This window comes from Trachypithecus francoisi, unplaced genomic scaffold, assembly GCF_009764315.1.
Source record: "Trachypithecus francoisi isolate TF-2019V2 unplaced genomic scaffold, Tfra_2.0 Lachesis_group10, whole genome shotgun sequence".
NCBI classification, from domain to species: domain Eukaryota; kingdom Metazoa; phylum Chordata; class Mammalia; order Primates; family Cercopithecidae; genus Trachypithecus; species Trachypithecus francoisi.
In genome coordinates, this window is record NW_022681455.1 from 106,980,288 (window position 1) to 106,998,978 (window position 18,691).

General features: G+C 47.7%; 1 protein-coding gene across 2 annotated transcripts in view; it reads left to right on the forward strand.

Annotated features, from left to right (window-relative positions):
- BEAN1 (brain expressed associated with NEDD4 1) overlaps positions 1 to 18,691 on the forward strand; it is a 73,490-nt gene that overhangs the window by 35,294 nt on the left and 19,505 nt on the right. For both annotated transcript variants that reach the window (XM_033218678.1, XM_033218677.1), the window contains exon 3: positions 13,005 to 13,271. In XM_033218678.1, coding sequence (XP_033074569.1) covers positions 13,005 to 13,271 — 267 coding nt within the window. The remainder of the gene's footprint in view (positions 1 to 13,004; positions 13,272 to 18,691) is intronic.

Sequence of the window (18,691 nt, forward strand, 5' to 3'; positions counted from 1 at the left end):
ACACTCAGCAAGGACTTGGGAGTGATAGTCTGCCTCAGTTTCCCTGCCCTTAATGTTCCTCAGGTTCCCCACACTGGAGCCAACCCTGACCTAAGCCACCTGATACAGGCCTGGATTTCATTGCCTCGCCTCATAGTTTTTGGCCCCCTCCCCACCCACCCTGGAGGGAGTTGAATAATCAGTGCCTCTTCAAACAGATAGCCAGCAGGTTCAGAGAGGGCAAGGGACATGCCCAAGGTTACACAGTAAATGAGTGACAGAACCAGGAACAGAGCCAGTTCTCCAGCCCCCAACCCAAACCCCCCAGCCCCACAAAACCTTGCTCTCTTCTTCTGCTCTGTGCTACTATTTGATAAATTATCAGATAAACCTGAGTTTAAACCCCAGCTCTGCCACAAAACTAGGTGGGCAATCTTGAACACATAACTTTAGCTCACCAGTGCAAAATGTCCTCATCTGGAAATGAGGGTGACAATGGCATCCACACAGAGAGGAAGCAAGCCCCAGACTCACTCCCACATCCAGGTCTGTGGCATTTAGGACCTTATGATTCCATGCAGTTCCCAGTCCCAGCCCTGGACTAGAAGCTGAAGGAGCCAGAGCTGGCTTTTGCCTTGCACAGCAGAGGCCCATGGACCCAGGCACCAATCCTGCCTCGTCAGAGGACTTGGGGTCCCACCTGTGGAATGGGAATAATACCAGGGCTGTCTCTGAAGCCTGCTCAGAGGACAACTAATTGGAGAGGCCAAGGAACTCCCTGCAGTGTCATTCTGTGGCATGGAGTGTGCTCATCCAAGCCGTGCTCAGCTCTGCGCTCAGCTCTGTGCAGGGCAGGGGCTGTGGGCTCAGCCTCCTCTAGCCCCAGTTCCAGGCTCATGGAGACCCTTGCAGCAGCCTCCTCCCTGGTATCCTACCCCGAACACTGCCTCTGCCCATCTGTCCTCCATCTGCAACCAGAGGCTCTCCTAAAACGCTCTGACCACGCCCCCTCTTTGCCCTTGGGGAAAAAGACAATCTCTCTCTCTCTCTTCTTTTGAGGTGGAGTTTCACTCTGTCACCCAAGCTGGAGTGCAGTGGCACAATCTCAGCTCACTGCAACCTCTGCCTCCCAGGTTCAAGCGATTCTCCTGCCTCAGCTTCCCAAGTAGCTGGGATTACAGGCGCCTGCCACCACATAAGGCTAATTTTTTGTATTTTTAATAGAGACAGGTTTTCACCATGCTGGCCAGGCTGATCTCAAACTCCTGACCTCAGGTGGCCCACCCACCTCGGCCTCCCAAAGTGCTGGGATTACAGGCATGAGCCACTGCACCCATCCCAAAGGACAGTCTCTTGATGTGATCTTCAAGACCCCTCATGGCCTGGCGCCTGCAAGCCCCTCCAAATTTAGCCCCCGCCAGGCTTCCCTCCAGCCTCCTCCTCTCTTATGATTCCTCAAATGCATCAAGTCCTCAGCAGCGCCCCAAGGATCTCCTATAATGGAATTTGCCAAACCGGTTTATCATGGATGGGTAGCCCATTGCAGACCAGAACTCTTTAATTTTAAGTCCTGACTTGCTCTTCTGGCTGAAAGCACCTACTCTGTTCCGACACTCTGCCAGTGCTTGTAAATGTCTGTGGATCCCATGACTGGGCTGTGGGGGTTGGGTGGGTGATGGATGGGAGGATGGGCCAATGGGTGACCGGGAGCAGCTCCCCTGGGACGTACTCAGCCACACCGTACACACCTAGCAACCAGTCACAGACTCCCCCTGGTCCAATTCAAATGGCTCCTGAGCTTCCTCTCTGCACCGGCCCTGCCCCCTGCCCGGTATCCTAGGCAGACGGGGTAACAAGAGAGAGAGACACAGGCCCCACCCTGCTGGCGTTCTGAGTCCCTGTGGAACCAGAGAGCTGGAGAGTGCCAGTTCAGGAATTGCAAAGAGCATTCCAGACTCACCATTTTAAGCAGCACTGTGCTCAGCTTCCCTGTCTGTAAGATGCAGGAAAGACACCCTCCACGTCTCGGACCGCTGTGAAGATTAAATGAGAGAAGCATGCATGAAAAGAGTTTAGAGCCTGATGGATGTTCAGTAAGTGCTGTCGGTGAGAGCTCTCTTATCGTTATCATTGTTCCTCTTCGGTGAAATCACCCATGGGTCCCTACCTGCAATCTAGAACATCTCTAGGACATACCCGGAGATAGAACAGATACAGAACAGGAGGTCCTCGCACATCCCTGGATGATTTGCTTCTCCCCAAGCACCTGCCTGCTGTGGCCCATCTCTTCTAAGACACACAGGCTCCCATCTCTGGAATCCTGGTATCTTATCAGCAATGTTCAGCTGTTGATACTCCTTCATCCTGAATAGCCCCAGGTCATGGCTGGCTCTGGCTATATATCAGGTGGCTCAGAAGAAGCAAAACATCATTTTGGGGAGAAGAGCATTTTCCCTTCACAAGATTTAAAAAACCAGAACTCCCAGTGCACGGTGCCTGGTAGCCACAGAATAGCATCCTAGCTAAGAGCACAGGGCTTCAGTTTCCCACTGACCCAGGTCTCTATCTGTGGGGCTGTGTGACCTTTGGAAAGTTACTTAACCTCTCTGGGGCTGTTTTCCTACCTGTTAACTGGGGATCCCATCATAGACCATCATGAGGATTAAATGAGATAATATGGTGCATGACAAATACCATGTATGGTATAAGGCATAGTAGGTGCTCAGGAGATGGTAATTACTCATGCTGCATGGCGGGGGAAGTGGTATCTCAGAGAAGAGCCCTTTTTTTTTTTTTTTTTTTTTTTGAGGTTTCCACCTGATCATGAGCACCTTTGTAAACACTGCTCGGGAAGAAGTCCAGAAAGGAGGCAACGCTTGTTTCATCTTCTATCCTTGCCGCAGCTGGTACAGGGCGACAGGGAGGCCGAGGGTGGGAAGGGGGATTGTCATCATGTGATTTCTCTGCAGTCATATTTATCTTTTTGACAAAATAGGCCCTTGGTATGGAAATTGGAAGAATTTCCCTCATAATTTAAAGCAGCGCCTACCTCTGCCGGTTGTGGTGACTGGGAGATTAATTTCCTAACCGTTCAAGCAAGCAGATGCCTGCACCAACTGGCTCCGTCTTGCAGGCATGGGTGATGCCATCTCCCGCCCAGCTGGTAATGGACCTGGTGCTGCCAGACAAGGGCAAGGCTCTCATCTGCTGCTCAGGCAGGGAGGGGCATCTTCAAGGTGACCCAATGGGGCTGGTCCCAGAGGCAGGTTCTGCATGCTGTGTGGGCAGGCAGACACACACACACACACGCACGCACGCACACACGCACGCACGCATGCACGCACATCCAACTCTAGGTTTGCAATCTAAGCACCTGCAGCCCTGAGATGGCCAGGGGTCATGGGGGATCGTGGGGTGACCAGTGTGTCCCAAACCACTGCAACATCTGGGGTCAGAAGACATTCCAGAGCCCCACTGGGGACAAGATACTTGGAGCCAGCCCACTATTCTGTGGCATTGTAAACCCCTCATACTACCCTCCCTAAGGAGGGCTGGTGTCCCTGATACTCCCAAGTCCTGCCCTGGGCTCTGAAGGTGAGAGGCTGCATGACAGAGAGCAATCAGAGTGGCCATTGGCTCAGGAGTAGTAGCAGGGAGGACTGGGATCATGCTAGATGAGTGGTAGCCAAAAGCTCCATTACATAACCAACTCTAGCCAGTTGTAGTCACAGCATGGAGTGCTGTGTTGAGAAGGATGCTGAGGCTGCCTTCTGAACCGAACTGGAAAGTGAACCATGGTCAATTAGTAATGTCTGCCATTGGCATAGACTTAGAAAGTGGTGGCAGGTATACTATAGATTCACCAGACAAGGACTAGATTTCTCCTAAGTTGAGGTCAAACAAAGCAAATTAAACTGATTCCCTTTGCCTGCAAGAAAAAGATGGAGGAGAGCCTCACCTTGCCACGTTTTCTCTGTGAGTCTTGAAGAAAAATGACAAACTTTAGTTTACTGTAGCCAAGAGAATAAAAATTAGAGGTTGGCACTTCATCCAAAACTCAAGCTGTCACAATCAGTCAAAAAATAGAGAAGAAACTGAATTCTAGACTAATGAAAAGACAGACACAGAGCCAACTAAGTTCTCTGCAGTTCACTCAGTCACCCAACAAATATTTAATGAGCACCTATTATGTGCCCAGTACCTGGCTGGGTGCTGCAGATTCACACAATAAAAGAGTCAGGACAAGGCCGGGGCAGTGGCTCACACCTGTAATCCTAGCACTTTGGGAGGCCAAAGTGGGTGGATCACCTGAGGTCGGGAGTTCGAGACCAGCCTGGCCAACATGGTGAAACCCTGTCTCTACTAAAAATACAAAATTAGCCGGGCATGGTGGCACATGCCTATAATCCCAGCTACTTGGGAGGCTGAGGCAGGAGAATTGCTTGAACCTGGGAGGTGGAGGTTGCGGTGAGCTGAGTTCACACCATTGCACTCCAGCCTGAGCAACAAGAGTGAAACTGTCTCAAAAAAAAAAAAAAAAACAAAAAACAAACTGTCAGGACAGATGGGATATCTGCCTTCAGAGATCTAACAACCTAATGAGGTGGACAGGGAATCCAAAGACATCATAATTTAATAAACAAGTAAACAAATAAATAGGCAGGATGTTTAGGGATTGTGATGACTGCTGTTCAAAGAAAACACATGAGGTGATATAACATATAGTGGCGTGGAGGCCAATCAGGAGCAACCTCTCTGAGGAGCTGACTTTCAATGAAAGATCTAAAGGATGAGAAAGAGACAGCTGTGCACCATGTACTTTGCGGGACTACCATGAATAATACTCATAAATATTCATGTACAAATTTTTGTGTGGACTTCTGTTTTCATTTCTCTTGGGCATATGCCTAGGAGTGCAATTGCTGGATCATGTGATAATTATGTTTAACCATTTGAGAACTGCCAGTCTGTGTTCACAAAGCACCTGTACCTTTTACATTCCCACCAGCAGTGGATAAGGGTTTCCATTTCTCCACATCCTCACCAACACTTGGCATTATCTGTCTTTTTTCTTATAGCCATCCTACTGGGTATGAAATGGTATCTCATTGTGGCTTTGATTTGCATTTCTCTGATGGCTAATGATGTTGGGCAACTTTTCATGTGCTTACTGGCCAATTGTATCTTCTTTGGGGAAATGTCTATTCAGATCTTTTGACAATTTTTAATTGGGTTATCTTTTTATTATTGAGTTGTAATAGCTCTTTACATATTCTAGGTACAAGTCCCTTATGAGATAAGTGATGCACAAATATCTTCTCCCATTCTACAGACTGTCTTTTCACTTTCTTGAAGGTATCCTTTGATGCACTAGTTTTTTAATTTTGATGTTTATCTATTTTTCTTTTGCTTCTTGTGCTCTTGGTGTCATAGCTAAGAATCATTTGCCAAATCCAAAATCACGACAACTTACCCCTATGTTTTAATCTAGGAGTTTTATAGTTTTAGGTTGTACATTTAGGTCTTTAATCCATTTTCAGTTGATTTTTCTATATTACATAGGGAACCCAACTTCATTCTTTTGAATGTAAGCATTCAGTTATCCTAACACCATTTGTTGAAAAGACTATTCTTTCTTCCATTTAATTGTCTTGGCACCCTTGCTGAAAATCCACTGACCATAAATGTGAGGGTCTGTTTCTCAACTCTCAAGTCTAGTCCATTTATTTATATGTCTATCTCCATGCTAGTATCACACTATCTTGATCACAGTAGCTCTGTAGTAAGTTTTGAAATCAGGAAATGTGTCCCCTCCAACTGTGTTCTTTTTTGAGGTTATTTTAGCTATGTTTGGCCCCTTGAATTTTCATGTGAATTTTAAGATCAGCGTAAGATCATTTCAGTCTCTGCAAGGAAGGCTGGAACTTTGATCAGCATTGTGTTGAATCTTCAGATGAATTTGGGGAGTACTGTCATCTTAATATTTAGTCTTCTGAAACATAAACATGGTATGTATTTCTATTTATATGGGTCTTTAATTTCTTTTGAAAACGTTTTAGAGTTTTCAGAGTATACGTTTTGTGCTTTTTTTTTTTTTTTCTTGAGACAGAGTCTCGCTCTGTCGCCCTGGCTGGAGTGTAGTGGCGCGATCTCGGCTCACGGCAAACTCCGTCTCCCAGGCTCAAACGATTCTCCTGCTGCAGCCTCCTGAGTAGCTGGGATTACAGGCGCCTGCCACCACACTGGGCTAATTTTATTTGTACTTTTAGTAGAGACGGTTTTCACCATGTTGGCCAGGCTGGTTTCAAACTCCTGACCTCAGGTGATCCACTGGCCTCAGCCTCCCGAAGTGCTAGGATTACAGGTGTGAGCCACTGTGCCCAGCCTAAGTTTTGTACTTCTTTTGTTAAATTTGCTCCTGAGCATTTCATCCTTAATTTCATTTTAGATTTGGTCATTGCTACCATATAAATAAACTATTGATTTTTATATATCAGTCTTGTATCCTGCAACCTTGCTGAATTTTTTTTTTTTTTTTTTTTTTTTTTTTTTTTTTTTGAGACGGAGTCTCGCTCTGCCGCCCAGGCTGGAGTGCAGTGGCCGGATCTCAGCTCACTGCAAGCTCCGCCTCCCGGGTTTATGCCATTCTCCTGCCTCAGCCTCCGAGTAGCTGGGACTACAGGCGCCCGCCACATCGCCCGGCTAGTTTTTTGTATTTTTAGTAGAGACGGGGTTTCACCATGTTAGCCAGGATGGTCTCGATCTCCTGACCTCGTGATCCGCCCGTCTCGGCCTCCCAAAGTGCTGGGATTACAGGCTTGAGCCACCGCGCCCGGCCTGAATTTATTAGTTCTAATAGTTTTTGAATGAATTCCTTAGGATTTTTTATATACAAGATTATGTCATCTGCAAATGCAGTTTTACTTCTTCCTTTATTGTATTTGACAATACATCAAATGCATATTGTATTGCCTTTTATTTCATTTTCTTGCCTAAATTGCCTCATCTGGAATCTCCAATATAATGTTGAATAGAAGTGGCAAAGGTGGACATTCTTGTCTAGATCCTGATCTTAGGGAGAAGGTTTTAGTGTTTCACCATTAAGCACCATGTTATCTGTGGGTCTTTCATAAATGCCCTTTATCAGGTTGAGAAAGTTCCCTTCTATTTTTAGTTTGTTGAGTGTTTTTATCAAGAAAGAGAATTCCATTTTGTCACGTTTTTCTCTGTTTTGATCATGTGGTTTTTGTCCTAAAGTCTATTGATGTGGTATATTACATTAATTGATTTTTTGGATGTTAAACCCATCTTGCATTCCCGGGATAAATCTTATCTAGTCTTGGTGTATAATCCTTTTTATGTATTACCAGATCCAATTTGCTAGTATTTTGTTGGAGATTTTTGCATCTATATTCCTAGGAGATATTGTTCTGTAATTTTCTTTTCTTGTAATGTCTTTGTCTAGTTTTGGTATCATGGTAATGCTGGACTTACAGAATGAGTTAATAAGTGTTCCCTCCTCTTCTATTTTTTAGAAAAGTATATGGAAATTGGTATTATTTCCTTTTTAGCTTTTTGTGTTGTGATAAAATATATATAACATAAAATTTATCACTTTAACCATTTTTAAGTATACTGTTTGCTGGTATTGAGTACAGTCACATTGCTGTGCAGCCATCAACACTATCCATCTCCAGAACTCTTCTCTCATCCCAAACCGAAATCCTATACGCATTAAAGTTATTATTTCTTCTGTAAATTTTTGGTAAAATTCTCCAATGAGCTATCTGGTCCTGGGATTTTCTTTCTGGAAAAGGAAGCTGAAAAGTTTTCTTGTGTTAATAATTCAATCTCTTTGCTTGTGATAGGCCTCGTCAAAGTTTCTGTTTCAAGTCTTTTTCCTTACTTTTGTGTATTTCTTGGAATTGGTACATTTTATCCAAGTTATCCAATTTGCTGGCATACAGTTGTTCATAGAATTCCTTGAAAATTCTTATTTCTGTAAGGTCTGTGGTTAACACCTGTAACTGGGACCACAGGTGTGAGCCACCACACCTGGCTAATTTTTTGTATTTTTAGTAGAGATGGAGTTCCACCATGTTGGCCAGGCTGGACTTGGAACTCCTGGCCTCAAGTGATCCACCCACCTTGGCCTTCCAGTGTTGGGATTACAGGTGTGAGCCACTGTGCCCAGCCAAATTTGTTAATCTTTTTAAAGAACCAACTTCTGGACTGGGCGAGGTGGCTCACACCTATGCTCCCAATTACTCAGGAGGCTAAGGCAGGAGAATCACTTGAACCTGGGAGGCAGAGGTTGCAGCTGCACTCCAGCCTGGGAGACAATGTAAGGCTCTGTCTCAAAAAAAAAAAAAGAAAAAGAAAAACTTCTGGTTTTATTGTCTTTCTCTATTGTTTTTCTATTCTTTATTTCACTAATTTCCACTCTAATCTTTATTATTTCCTTCCTTCTGCCCACTTCAGATTTAATTTGCTCTTCTCTTCCCAGTATCTTAAGGTAGAAGGTTAGGTTGTTGATTTGAGATCTTTTTTCATTTTTAATGTAGACATTTACATACCTAAATTTCCCTCTCAACACTGCATTAGCTGCATCCTGCAAGTCTTTTGTTTTGAGATGGAGTTTCGCTCTTGTTGCCCAGGCTGGTGTGCAGTGGCACGATCTTTGCTCACTGCAACCTCTGCCTCCTGGGTTCAAGTGATTCTCCTGCCTCAGCCTCCCAAGTTGCTGGGATTACAAGCACCCACCACCATGCCAGGGTAAATATTTTTTTATTTTTAGTAGAGATGGAGTTTCACCATCTTAGTCAGGCGGGTCTCAAACTCCTGACCTCAAGTGATCCACCCACCTCACCCTCCTAAAGTGCTGGGATTACAGGCGTGAGCCGCTGCGCCCAGCCTGCATCCCACAAGTTTTAGTGCAATGTCATTTTAAATTATCTCAAAGTATTTTCTAATTTCCTTTATGCTTTTCTCTTTGACTATTTATTAGTGTGCTGTTTAATTTCCACGTATTTGTGAATTTCACAAATTTTTGTTATTAATTTCAAATTTTTTATTGTAACCAGAAACATACTTTGTACAATTTCAAACATTTTAAAATCTATTGAGGCTTGTATTATGGCCTATCCTTAAAAATGTTCCGCGTGTGCTTCAGAAGAATGCATATTCTGCTGTTGTTGGGTAAAGTGTTCTACAGATGTCTGTTAGGTCTAGTTTGTGTATAATGCTGTTCTAATCTTATATTTCCTGATTGGTCTCTGCCTAGTTTCTCTGTACCTTATTAAAAATGGAATACTGAAGTCCCCAACTATTATTATTTTATTGTATTTTCCCTCAATTTGTTAAACTTTGCTTCATGAATTTGGGGACTCTCTTATTAGGTACATATATGTTTGTAATTGTTATAACTTCCTGATGAATTAACTCTTTATCACTATAAAATGACATTTTTTGTCTTCAAGTCTATTTTTTCTGATCTTATGGCCACTGCAGCTTTCTTATTATTGCAATTTGCATGGTATTTCTTTTTCCTTCCTTTTAGTTTTAACCTATTTGTGTCTTTGGTTCACAAGTGAGACTCTTATAGACAGTATATAGTTGGATTCTGTTTTTTACCTATTCTGACAATCTTTCTTTTGATGGGATTATTTAATCAATCAAATTTATGTTATTCATACAGTTGGATTTACATCTGCCATTTTGCTTTTTGTCTTGTGTATGTCTCATGTCTTTTTTGTTTCTCTTTTTCTCCTTTTTGCTTCCAGTGAGTATTTTCTAATGTAATATTTTAATTTCTTTAATGATTTTTTCACTATATTTGAGTTATGTCCGTAGTGGTTGCTCTAGGGCTTGCCATATACATCTTAACTCATTAGAATCTACTTAATACTTATACTAACTTCATTCCAATGAGAATTAAGTTACTCCAGTTACTCCTATATAATTCTATTCCCTCGTCCCTCTTTTTGTGCTATTTTCCTTATATATCTGAGAACTTCTTACCCAGCTCCTTAGGTTTACTGGGGAGAGCAAGACCCAGAGAGAGTCTCGTTGGGCTATGTACTGGCTGTCTGACCACAGATGAATCACTTAAAATACCTTGAGCCTCAGTGTCCTCACCTGTAAAATGCGGAGAATTGGCTTAAATAGCTCCAAGAATGAAATGAGCTCTTATCACTTATCCTACACATAGTAGGAGCTCTGAAAACAGTGGCCTGTGTTTGACCCTCAAAGAATTCCAGGAATTTTTATACCCCATTGTTCCTTAAAAGGCCATATATGCAAAGCAACCCCCAAATGCAGAAGTAGCCAAGAACTCACAAAGTGAGGCAGACAAATCTAATTTGTCAGTACAGAGTGATTTATTTGGGGAACTTAAGGATGGAAGCGTAGTCTTGGACAGCAGCAAAACAGGCAGATCTCCACACTATTAATCCCCAGACCCAGGGCTTATATATCGTAGGGAAAGAGTATACATGCTCTGTGCAAGACAATTAAAGGCAGCCCTCCAGAACAGGCAAGAATGCTACATGCATGATAACCTATAATTTGTGCAATAACATCAAGGCTGACATGTTCTTATGCTAAGGACAGTAAATAGAGAATCAGGAGGCTTTCACAGGACTGGGGCTAATCAGAAGTCAACATGGCGGATTAGCAGCTGTATTAGTCCATTCTTACATTGCTATGAAGAAATACCTGAGGCTGGATAATTTATAAAGAAAAGAGGTTTAATTGACTCACAGTTCCACATGGCTGGGGAGGCCTCAAGAAACTTGCAATCATGGCAGACGGCACCTCTTCACAGGGCAATAGAAGCGAGAATGAGTGCAAGCAGGGGAAATGCCAGACACTTATAAAACCATCAGATCTCGTGAGACTCACTCATTATCACGAGAACAGCATGGGGGAGAGAAACTGCCCCCAAGATTCGATTACCTCCACCTGGTCCTGCCCTTAACACATGAGGATTATAGGGATTACAATTAAAGGTGAGATTTGGATGGGGACACACAGCCAAACTATATCAGCATCCAAGATGGAGTCACTCTTATCTCCACACCCTACATTCTCACATCGGGGAGTCAGGAAGCATGCATGTCCAACCGAAGCCTTAGGGCGCTCCCTCTCTCCAGTGCATGCCTCTCCAGGGGAGCGTCTCACAGTGAACTTCAGCAAAGGCTTGGCTCTCAGAGTGGAATGACATACAGGCCCAGACACTAGGGCCTCCACCTCAGTCCCTCCTGATGAAGGCCAGTAGGCCGCAAGAGCCACTAACATGGGTCAGACCTGCCCCAGGGGCATGTTTCTAGCCCCAGCTAAGGTCCTGGGTTTGTGCTTTACCACCTGTTCCTGTCGTAGGTTGAATGTGGTTGAGGCTTTTGTAGTCAGTGCTAGAAAGGTATGGGAAGGAGAAGCGATCACAGCTGAATGTCAAGCCTCTGATTGGTAGATGACCAGGCCCTCACCTGGGAAAAAAGCCCTCCTACAGCTACTTAGGCAGGTGGCCACCCATGCTGTCCTTGATTACCACCCAAGACAGGCCTCACTCTCCTGAGGCATCGCAAGGCCTCCCTGCCATTTCCTCATCTGGTCTCAAGACTGGAGCTACTCACGCAATACATGCATTAGGCAACTTTGGAGTACCCAGCCCCATTGTTGAGTTTGAGGACATAGAGAGTGATCAAACACAAGCCCTGGAAACCAGACATGATCATATGTAACAAATGCAAAGCTGGGGCTTGAACATGGGCTCTGAGAGAATGTGCAAGGGGACCCTTCTCAGAACAGAGCCCAGGAAAGATTTGACCTTCCTGGTGCTTGCCCGTGACCCTGTGGTTCATTAAGTATCTGAAGCTGGCTCCCTACTGCTATTCAGAGACCCGGCTGGCAGCCTCAGGAAGGGTTTGCACTGAGAGCAGGAGATGCACTGAGGGCAGAAGAGCAAGCACTGGACTTTGAAGCCAGATCTAGGTTCTAGCTTAGCTCTGCCATGGAGTAACTGAGTGACCATGGGCCAGTCACTTACCAGTGCTGAGTCTTAGTCCACCTATCTGTGAAAGGAGAAAGCTGCATCCTGAGTTGCAGGGCTGAGTTGGAGGGAATTCAGTGACACTCCAAGACACTCACTAATGAGGAGCTGACTGTCCAAGTGAGGCAGTGGGTGCCCATGGCTGCCCCTAGCTGACTCGGACCCCTCCCCCAGGATCCCAGCTCCCAAGGCTCCATCATCTTTTCCAGTGGGAGGACTAAGTCACCTGTCCCCAGGAGATTCTTTCCGTAGGACTCTCAAGGATCCAGCTGTTAGTCCTGGAGGAGGTTCCTGCACTCTCCCCTTGCTCCCACCACACCACATCCTCCCTGGAAGTCCCCTCCACCCCTCTGTGCCTTTGTCCTGCCTGGAATGCCTCTCCCTGCCTTCCCTGAGCTAACTCATCCTCACCCTCCAAGATCACCTTGGCCTTCCCTCTTCTGGGAAACCTTCTCTCATCTGATCCAATCTCCTGACACAACTGGGTGAATTTTGGCCCACAGCCCCAGGCCTGCCTGAAGCCAGCGGAATCGTTCCTCATACTCTGTCCCCCTATACATCCTCCACTGCTTCCTAAGACATTGGTAAAATCATGTTGACCTTTCAATTTGTCTAGCTCTAAGAGTCTTGGATTCAAGCCTCAGCTCTACCACTAATTTGCTGTGTGACCTTGGGCAAGTCCACTGCCCTCTCTGAGCTTCCCTTTTCCTATCTGTGAGGTAGTTCAGCTTGTGGGCAGAGGCTTCAGAGGAGAGGAGGGACAGTCAGCCCTCACTACCAGAGGCTCCTGTAGGCAGCAGAGTGAGGTGCTGCTCTCCTTCTCCCTCCTAAGAGCAGACAGGATAGTCTGTGGGCCTGAGCCCAGACCCCCCTCCATTTATTTAGGGAGCAACAGCTCACAGGGCAGCAGGGGTAGAGGAGGAAGGGGTGTGGCAGGCCTGGGCTCCAGCTCAGTGTCCTCTCTCTCTGTCCACAGTAGCACGATACAACCGCACCAACTACTTCTACCCCACATTCTCAGAGAGCTCAGAGCACAGCCATCTGCTCGTGTCCCCCGTGCTGGTGGCGAGTGCCGTCATAGGTGTGGTCATCATCCTCTCCTGCATCACCATCATCGTGGGCAGCATCCGCAGGGACAGGCAGGCCCGGCTTCAGCGGCACCGCCACCGCCACCGCCACCACCACCACCACCACCACCATCACCACCGCCGGCGTCGACACCGAGAGTACGAGCACGGCTACGGTGAGCTGCTGCCCACCCTGGGGCCCTGGGACCTCATCTGATTGCAATTGCAACCCACGAGGCATCAAGGAGTTGGCAACTCTGCCCTGGGTGGAGCAGGGTGGTCGGGAAATCATCCTAGAAGTCTTGGGCGATCAGGAAGAGCTCACAGGTGCCCACCATAATGTTCTCAGTGGCATGAGAGGCCCAGTTGACTGCTAAGAGAGAAACTCAGGCCGGGCGCAGTGGCTCACACCTGTAATCCCAGCACTTTGGGAGGCCAAGGCGGGTGGATCATGAGGTCAGGAGATCGAGACCAACCTGGCTAACATGGTGAAACCCCGTCTCTACTAAAAATACAAAAAACTAGCCGGGCGAGGTGGCGGGCGCCTATAGTCCCAGCTACTCGGGAGGCTGAGGCAGGAGATTGGCGTGAACCTGGGAAGCAGAGCTTGCAGTGAGCCAAGATTGTGCCACTGCACTCCAGCCTGGGTGACAGAGCGAAACTTCGTCTCAAAAAAAAAAAGAAACTCAGAGTGAGGCTGAAGGTCAGAGGGAGAGTGTATCACTCCTCCCCTGCCACTGTTGGTCCAGGCTGCACCAAGGGCTGGTCCAGCTGGTGCCTGGATGGATGGATGGATGGATGGATGGATGGATGGAGAGATGAGTGGATGAATAAAGAGAGGAATGGATGGGTGAGAAGGGAGAAGGACTCATAGGGAAATGGATGGGTGAGGGGTGAGGCAATGGATAGATGGAGGTTGAGTGGAAGAGTCAGTGGATGAGTGGAGAGATGGATGGGTGGAGAGATGGATGGGTGGAGAGTATGAATGGATAAATGGGTAGATGAAAGGATGGATGAATGAGAAAATGGAGGGATGGACCACCATGGAGGGATGGATAGATGGGTGGATTGAGTGTTATGCCTGAGTGGAGGGATGGAGGGGAGGGCTGAGTGGAGGGATGGAAAGATAAATAGGTGGGCAGTGGGATGGGTTGATGGGGGTGAATATATGAATAAGTGAATGGATGAACTGATGGAATGAATGATGAGTGAATGAAACTATCCCTGGTGAGGGCCAGCAGAGTGCAAATAGAACTGATCTGAGGGTCTCCCAGTTGTTGGGATCACCCTTCAACAGAGTTGGTGGCTCATTCTTGGCTGACCAGTCCCAAATCTGTGCATGTGGCCAGAATGCCTGAACTTTTTACAGAACGCAGCCACCTGACTGTGTCACTCCTGGAAGGGGCCAGCTGTCGAAGGCAGCAGGAAAAAATTCAATTGCATTCCATTCTCAATTTTCAATGGCAGGAAAAAGTCAGACTCTTCCTTCCCAAATCAGGGGCTTCTGCCTAGGCCCAAGGCTACCACCAGATAGGGAAAAGAAAAGCAGGACCTTGGAGATGCTGAACAGCAATAAGCCCCCTTCCCACTGCGGGGTGAAGTGATGCCAACCTCCTGGGAGCCAGGGCCATGGCCAGACCTGAGGCATTTCGCCCTCCAAGGCAGGAAGAGCTTGGGGAAAAGAAAGATCGGAAACAGTTTTAAAATAGATTGAATTGGATCTGATCAGCCCTGGCCTTTGGAGCCCCTCCTCCGCCTCGCAGACACACCCTGATTAGCCAGGTTTGGGGTATTTCCTGTCCTTTATCACAGAGTTAACTGGTTAAGGAGGGGACGAAGGGGTAGCTGGAGTTGGTGAACAGGAGCCTGGTAGTAACGGCCAATAAGTAAGGAGTGCTTGCTGGGCGGCTGGCGCTGTTTGTGCATAATCTCACTATGCAAAATCCTCACCATAGTCCTAGTGAGATGATAAAAGTCCTACCTTTTATCATCATTCCAGTTGACAGATCAGAAAGTTCAGGCTGGAGTGGTTAAGTAATAGGGTGGGATCACCCAGCCAGCGAGTAGTGGATCCCAGACTTGAGCCCAGGCAGCCTGACCTGGCACCCACAGGCTGCCGGCTGCATAGCACTGCCTGGAGGTGGAAGTGTCAGGGAGACACCCCTGGGAGCCACCCCATGGGCTCAAGGCAGTGTCCGGCAGACACGTACATGGCCACAGTGGGTGTCACTCAGACCTGGATGTTGCTCCCCTGGGAAAGCTGTTAGGAGAACCAGAAGAGCAGGAGGCTGGACCTTATGTAAGACACAGAGGGACATCCCAGGATAAGTCGGGACAAGTGGCCACAGTTGAGGAAAGACACAGCAGGCTAGTGGACTGTTCTCACTGTCCAATAATGAGGATCCAAGAGAAAGTTCAGCATGAATAAAACAGACGTCGAAAACTCAGACGTGGAAAACTCAGCCCACCCAGTCTCCGCAAGTCAGGGACTCCCCAGAAGCCAGGGACTCCCCAAGGAGACAAGCCAGGAGCACTCCCAGGCCAGGATGGGCCAGTCCCACCCCCGCATCACCAGCCTGAGCCTGGAGAGTCCAGGCTCCTGCCCAGAGCATGCCCATCCCCGCCAAGAGAAACCCAGGACCCCCAGTCCTGGAAGGTGTCGGGCAGACCCAGGATGGTCATCCTGCCGCCTGCCCTTTGCACAGCCTGGCCCTTGCCCAGCTCCTCCCACTCCTCTCCAGTGTCCTGTCCATGCTCCTTCCAGCCTCTGCCCTCTCCCTGGGCTCTTCTCTCTGCCCTGACTGCCATTCCCTGGGCTTCTCCAACCGAAAAAAGTCTTCCAGGCCCCACTCAAAGGCTGCCTCCTTATGGGAGTTTGTCTGGCCTCTCCTCACACCTACCAGGCAGAGTTGAATGGGTGTCCCCCTCCCCTGTACCTCCTCAGCATTGCACTCATGCCTGCCTCAGTGTCTCAGTCACGGGGTGATTGTGCTGCATCCATAAGAGCAGGGCCCGCAGGTGACTCCCAGGCTTGGGCCTGGAGGAAGCGCTCCATGGGCAAGGTAGGAGCCACCATATTTTATCCTCAAGGCAAAAGATGTAGTGGCCCCCTTTAAAGACTAGGAAACTAGTCAGATGCGGTGGCTCATGCCTGTAATCCTAGCACTTTGGGAGGCTGAGGCAGATGGATAGGTCAGGAGTTCAAGACCAGCCTGGCCAACATGGCAAAACCTTGTCTCTACTAAAAATACAAAAATTAGCCAGGCATGGTGGCACATGCCTCTAATCCCAGCTACTCGGGAGGCTGAGGCACAAGAATCACTTGAACCTGGGAGGCATAGGTTACAGTGAGCAGAGACCATGCCACTGCACTCTAGCCTGGGTGACAGAGCGAGACTCTGTCTCAAAAAATAAAAAATAAATAAAGAATAGGAAACTGGGCTGGGTGCCATGGCTCACACCTGTAATTTCAACACTTTGGGAGGCCGAGGTGGGAGGATCACTTCAGATCAGGAGTTTGAGACCAGCCTGGGCAGCACAGCAAGACCCCATCTCTACAAAAAAATATATAAAAATTATCCAGGTGTGGTGGCACATGCCTGTAGTCCCAGCTACTCAGGAGGCTGAGTCGGGAGGCTCCCTTGAGCCCCGATCACGGCTTCAGTGAGCTATGATCTCACCACTTCATGCCAGCCTGGATGACAGCAGAGAGAGACCCTGTCTCTAAAGAAATAAGAAAAAAATTAAGACTGGGAAACTGAGGCACAAAGAAGCAACTTGTCCAATGACTTATCTTGGAGCGCATGCTAGGAGCCCACAGTAGTTCCCAAGCTGAGAGGGGTGAGGCGTTGGCCTTGGCGCAGAGGAAAGAGATGTGCCTGGGGGTGGGCCAGCCCCTCTGTAGCCTATGGTGGCCTCGGGACTGGTGCCAATGAACGAGGCCTCAGCTCTGTCCCTGGAGTGCGTGGGATGACCGAGGTCACAGCTCTGCCAAGCAGGATCAGGCCTTGGCTTCCCTGCTGTAGCCTGCTGTAGTGGTGACCCCTGTGGGGTTCTGGCCTCCCTGCCCCACTTCTGCTCTCGGCTCCAACTTTGGCACCTCCCGGGGCCTCGGCAGGAAGCCCAGAGGTGCTGTTGCCCCCACCTTCCCCTGGCCTTCTGGAGGGTGCGCAGGGGCTGCTGGGAGCCTTGGGAGGATGTCAGGGAAGAGGGAAACACACTGAGCAGCTGTGGGAGGACATGAAAGCAGCACCACCAGGCATGGTGCCTAACACCTGTAATCCCAGCACTTTGGAAGGCCAAGGTGGGAGAATGGCTTGAGCTCAGGAGTTTGAGGCTGCAGCGAGCTATGATCACACCACTGCACTCCAGCCTGAGCAACAGAGCAAGACCCTGTCTCTTAAAAAAAAAAAAAAAAAAAAAAAAAAAAAAAAATTTAAAAAGGGAGGGGCAGTGCACCAGCAAGCCCCAACCTTTGGCACTGGGCCCCTTCCACCTGTCAGACACACCACAGCCCCCTAGCTCTGGTGACTGAAGCCCTCTTGGCCTCTCTCCCACCCCTCTGGCTATGGATTCCTCTCCTCTGTCCCTTTATAGGTAAAGGTCCCTCAGATCCCACACCTTGGTCCTGCTCCTCTCTCTACACCCACTCCCTGCTCCACCTCATCCACCATCCATCATCCTCCCTTACCTGGCTCCAGCTCTCAGGTCAGCTCCAGAACTGCATGCCCAGAAGTCCCCTGGACATCACCCCGTGAAGCCCCACAGGCACCTCAAGCTCCAGGTGTCCACAGAGGCCTGATTTCCTACTTCCTATGCGCATCCTCAGGAACGTTACCAAAACTCTCTGTGCCTCAGGCGAGTTGTCTATAAAACTGGTACCGGAGGATCCACCTCAAAAAGTTATTGTGAGGACTAAATTAGCACAGCACCTGGCTAATGGGTATATACATGCTCAATAAATGTGAGCTATTTTCATCATCTCTTTTTCTCCAAGAAAACCTGCTCCCAGGTCACTGCACTAATGACAGCTGTCCCTGCCTGCCAGCCACCAGCCTGGCACCTCTAAGGCATTCTCCACAAGGCGACCAAAGTGACAGGACTGTGACCACTTTTCAATGGCTCCCCATTGCCCTCAGGACAGAGCTGGCCCTCTGCCTGCCTACAGAACCTTTCTGTAGTCTAGCTAGACAGAGAGAGGAGTCACAAATGTTTGAGAATGAGTGGGGCAGGAAGAAGAAAGAGGGAGGGAGGGAGGGAAAGAAGGAGGGAGGAAGGAGGGAGAAATAAAGAGAGAAGAAAAAGAAAGAGAAGAAAAGAAAGAAAGAAAGAAAGAAGAAAAGAAAGAAGAAAGAAAAAAGAAAGATGAAAGACAGGAAAGAAAAGACAGGAAAGAAAGAGAGAGAGAGAAAGAAAAAGGAAGGAAGGAAGGAAGAAGGAAGGAAGAAAGAAAGAAAGAAAAAAGAAAGATGAAAGACAGGAAAGAAAAGACAGGAAAGAAAGAGAGAGAGAGAAGAAAAAGAAAGAGAAGAAAAGAAAGAAAGAAGAGAGAAGGAAAGAAAGAAAAAGAAAATTCGGCCGGGCGCGGTGGCTCAAG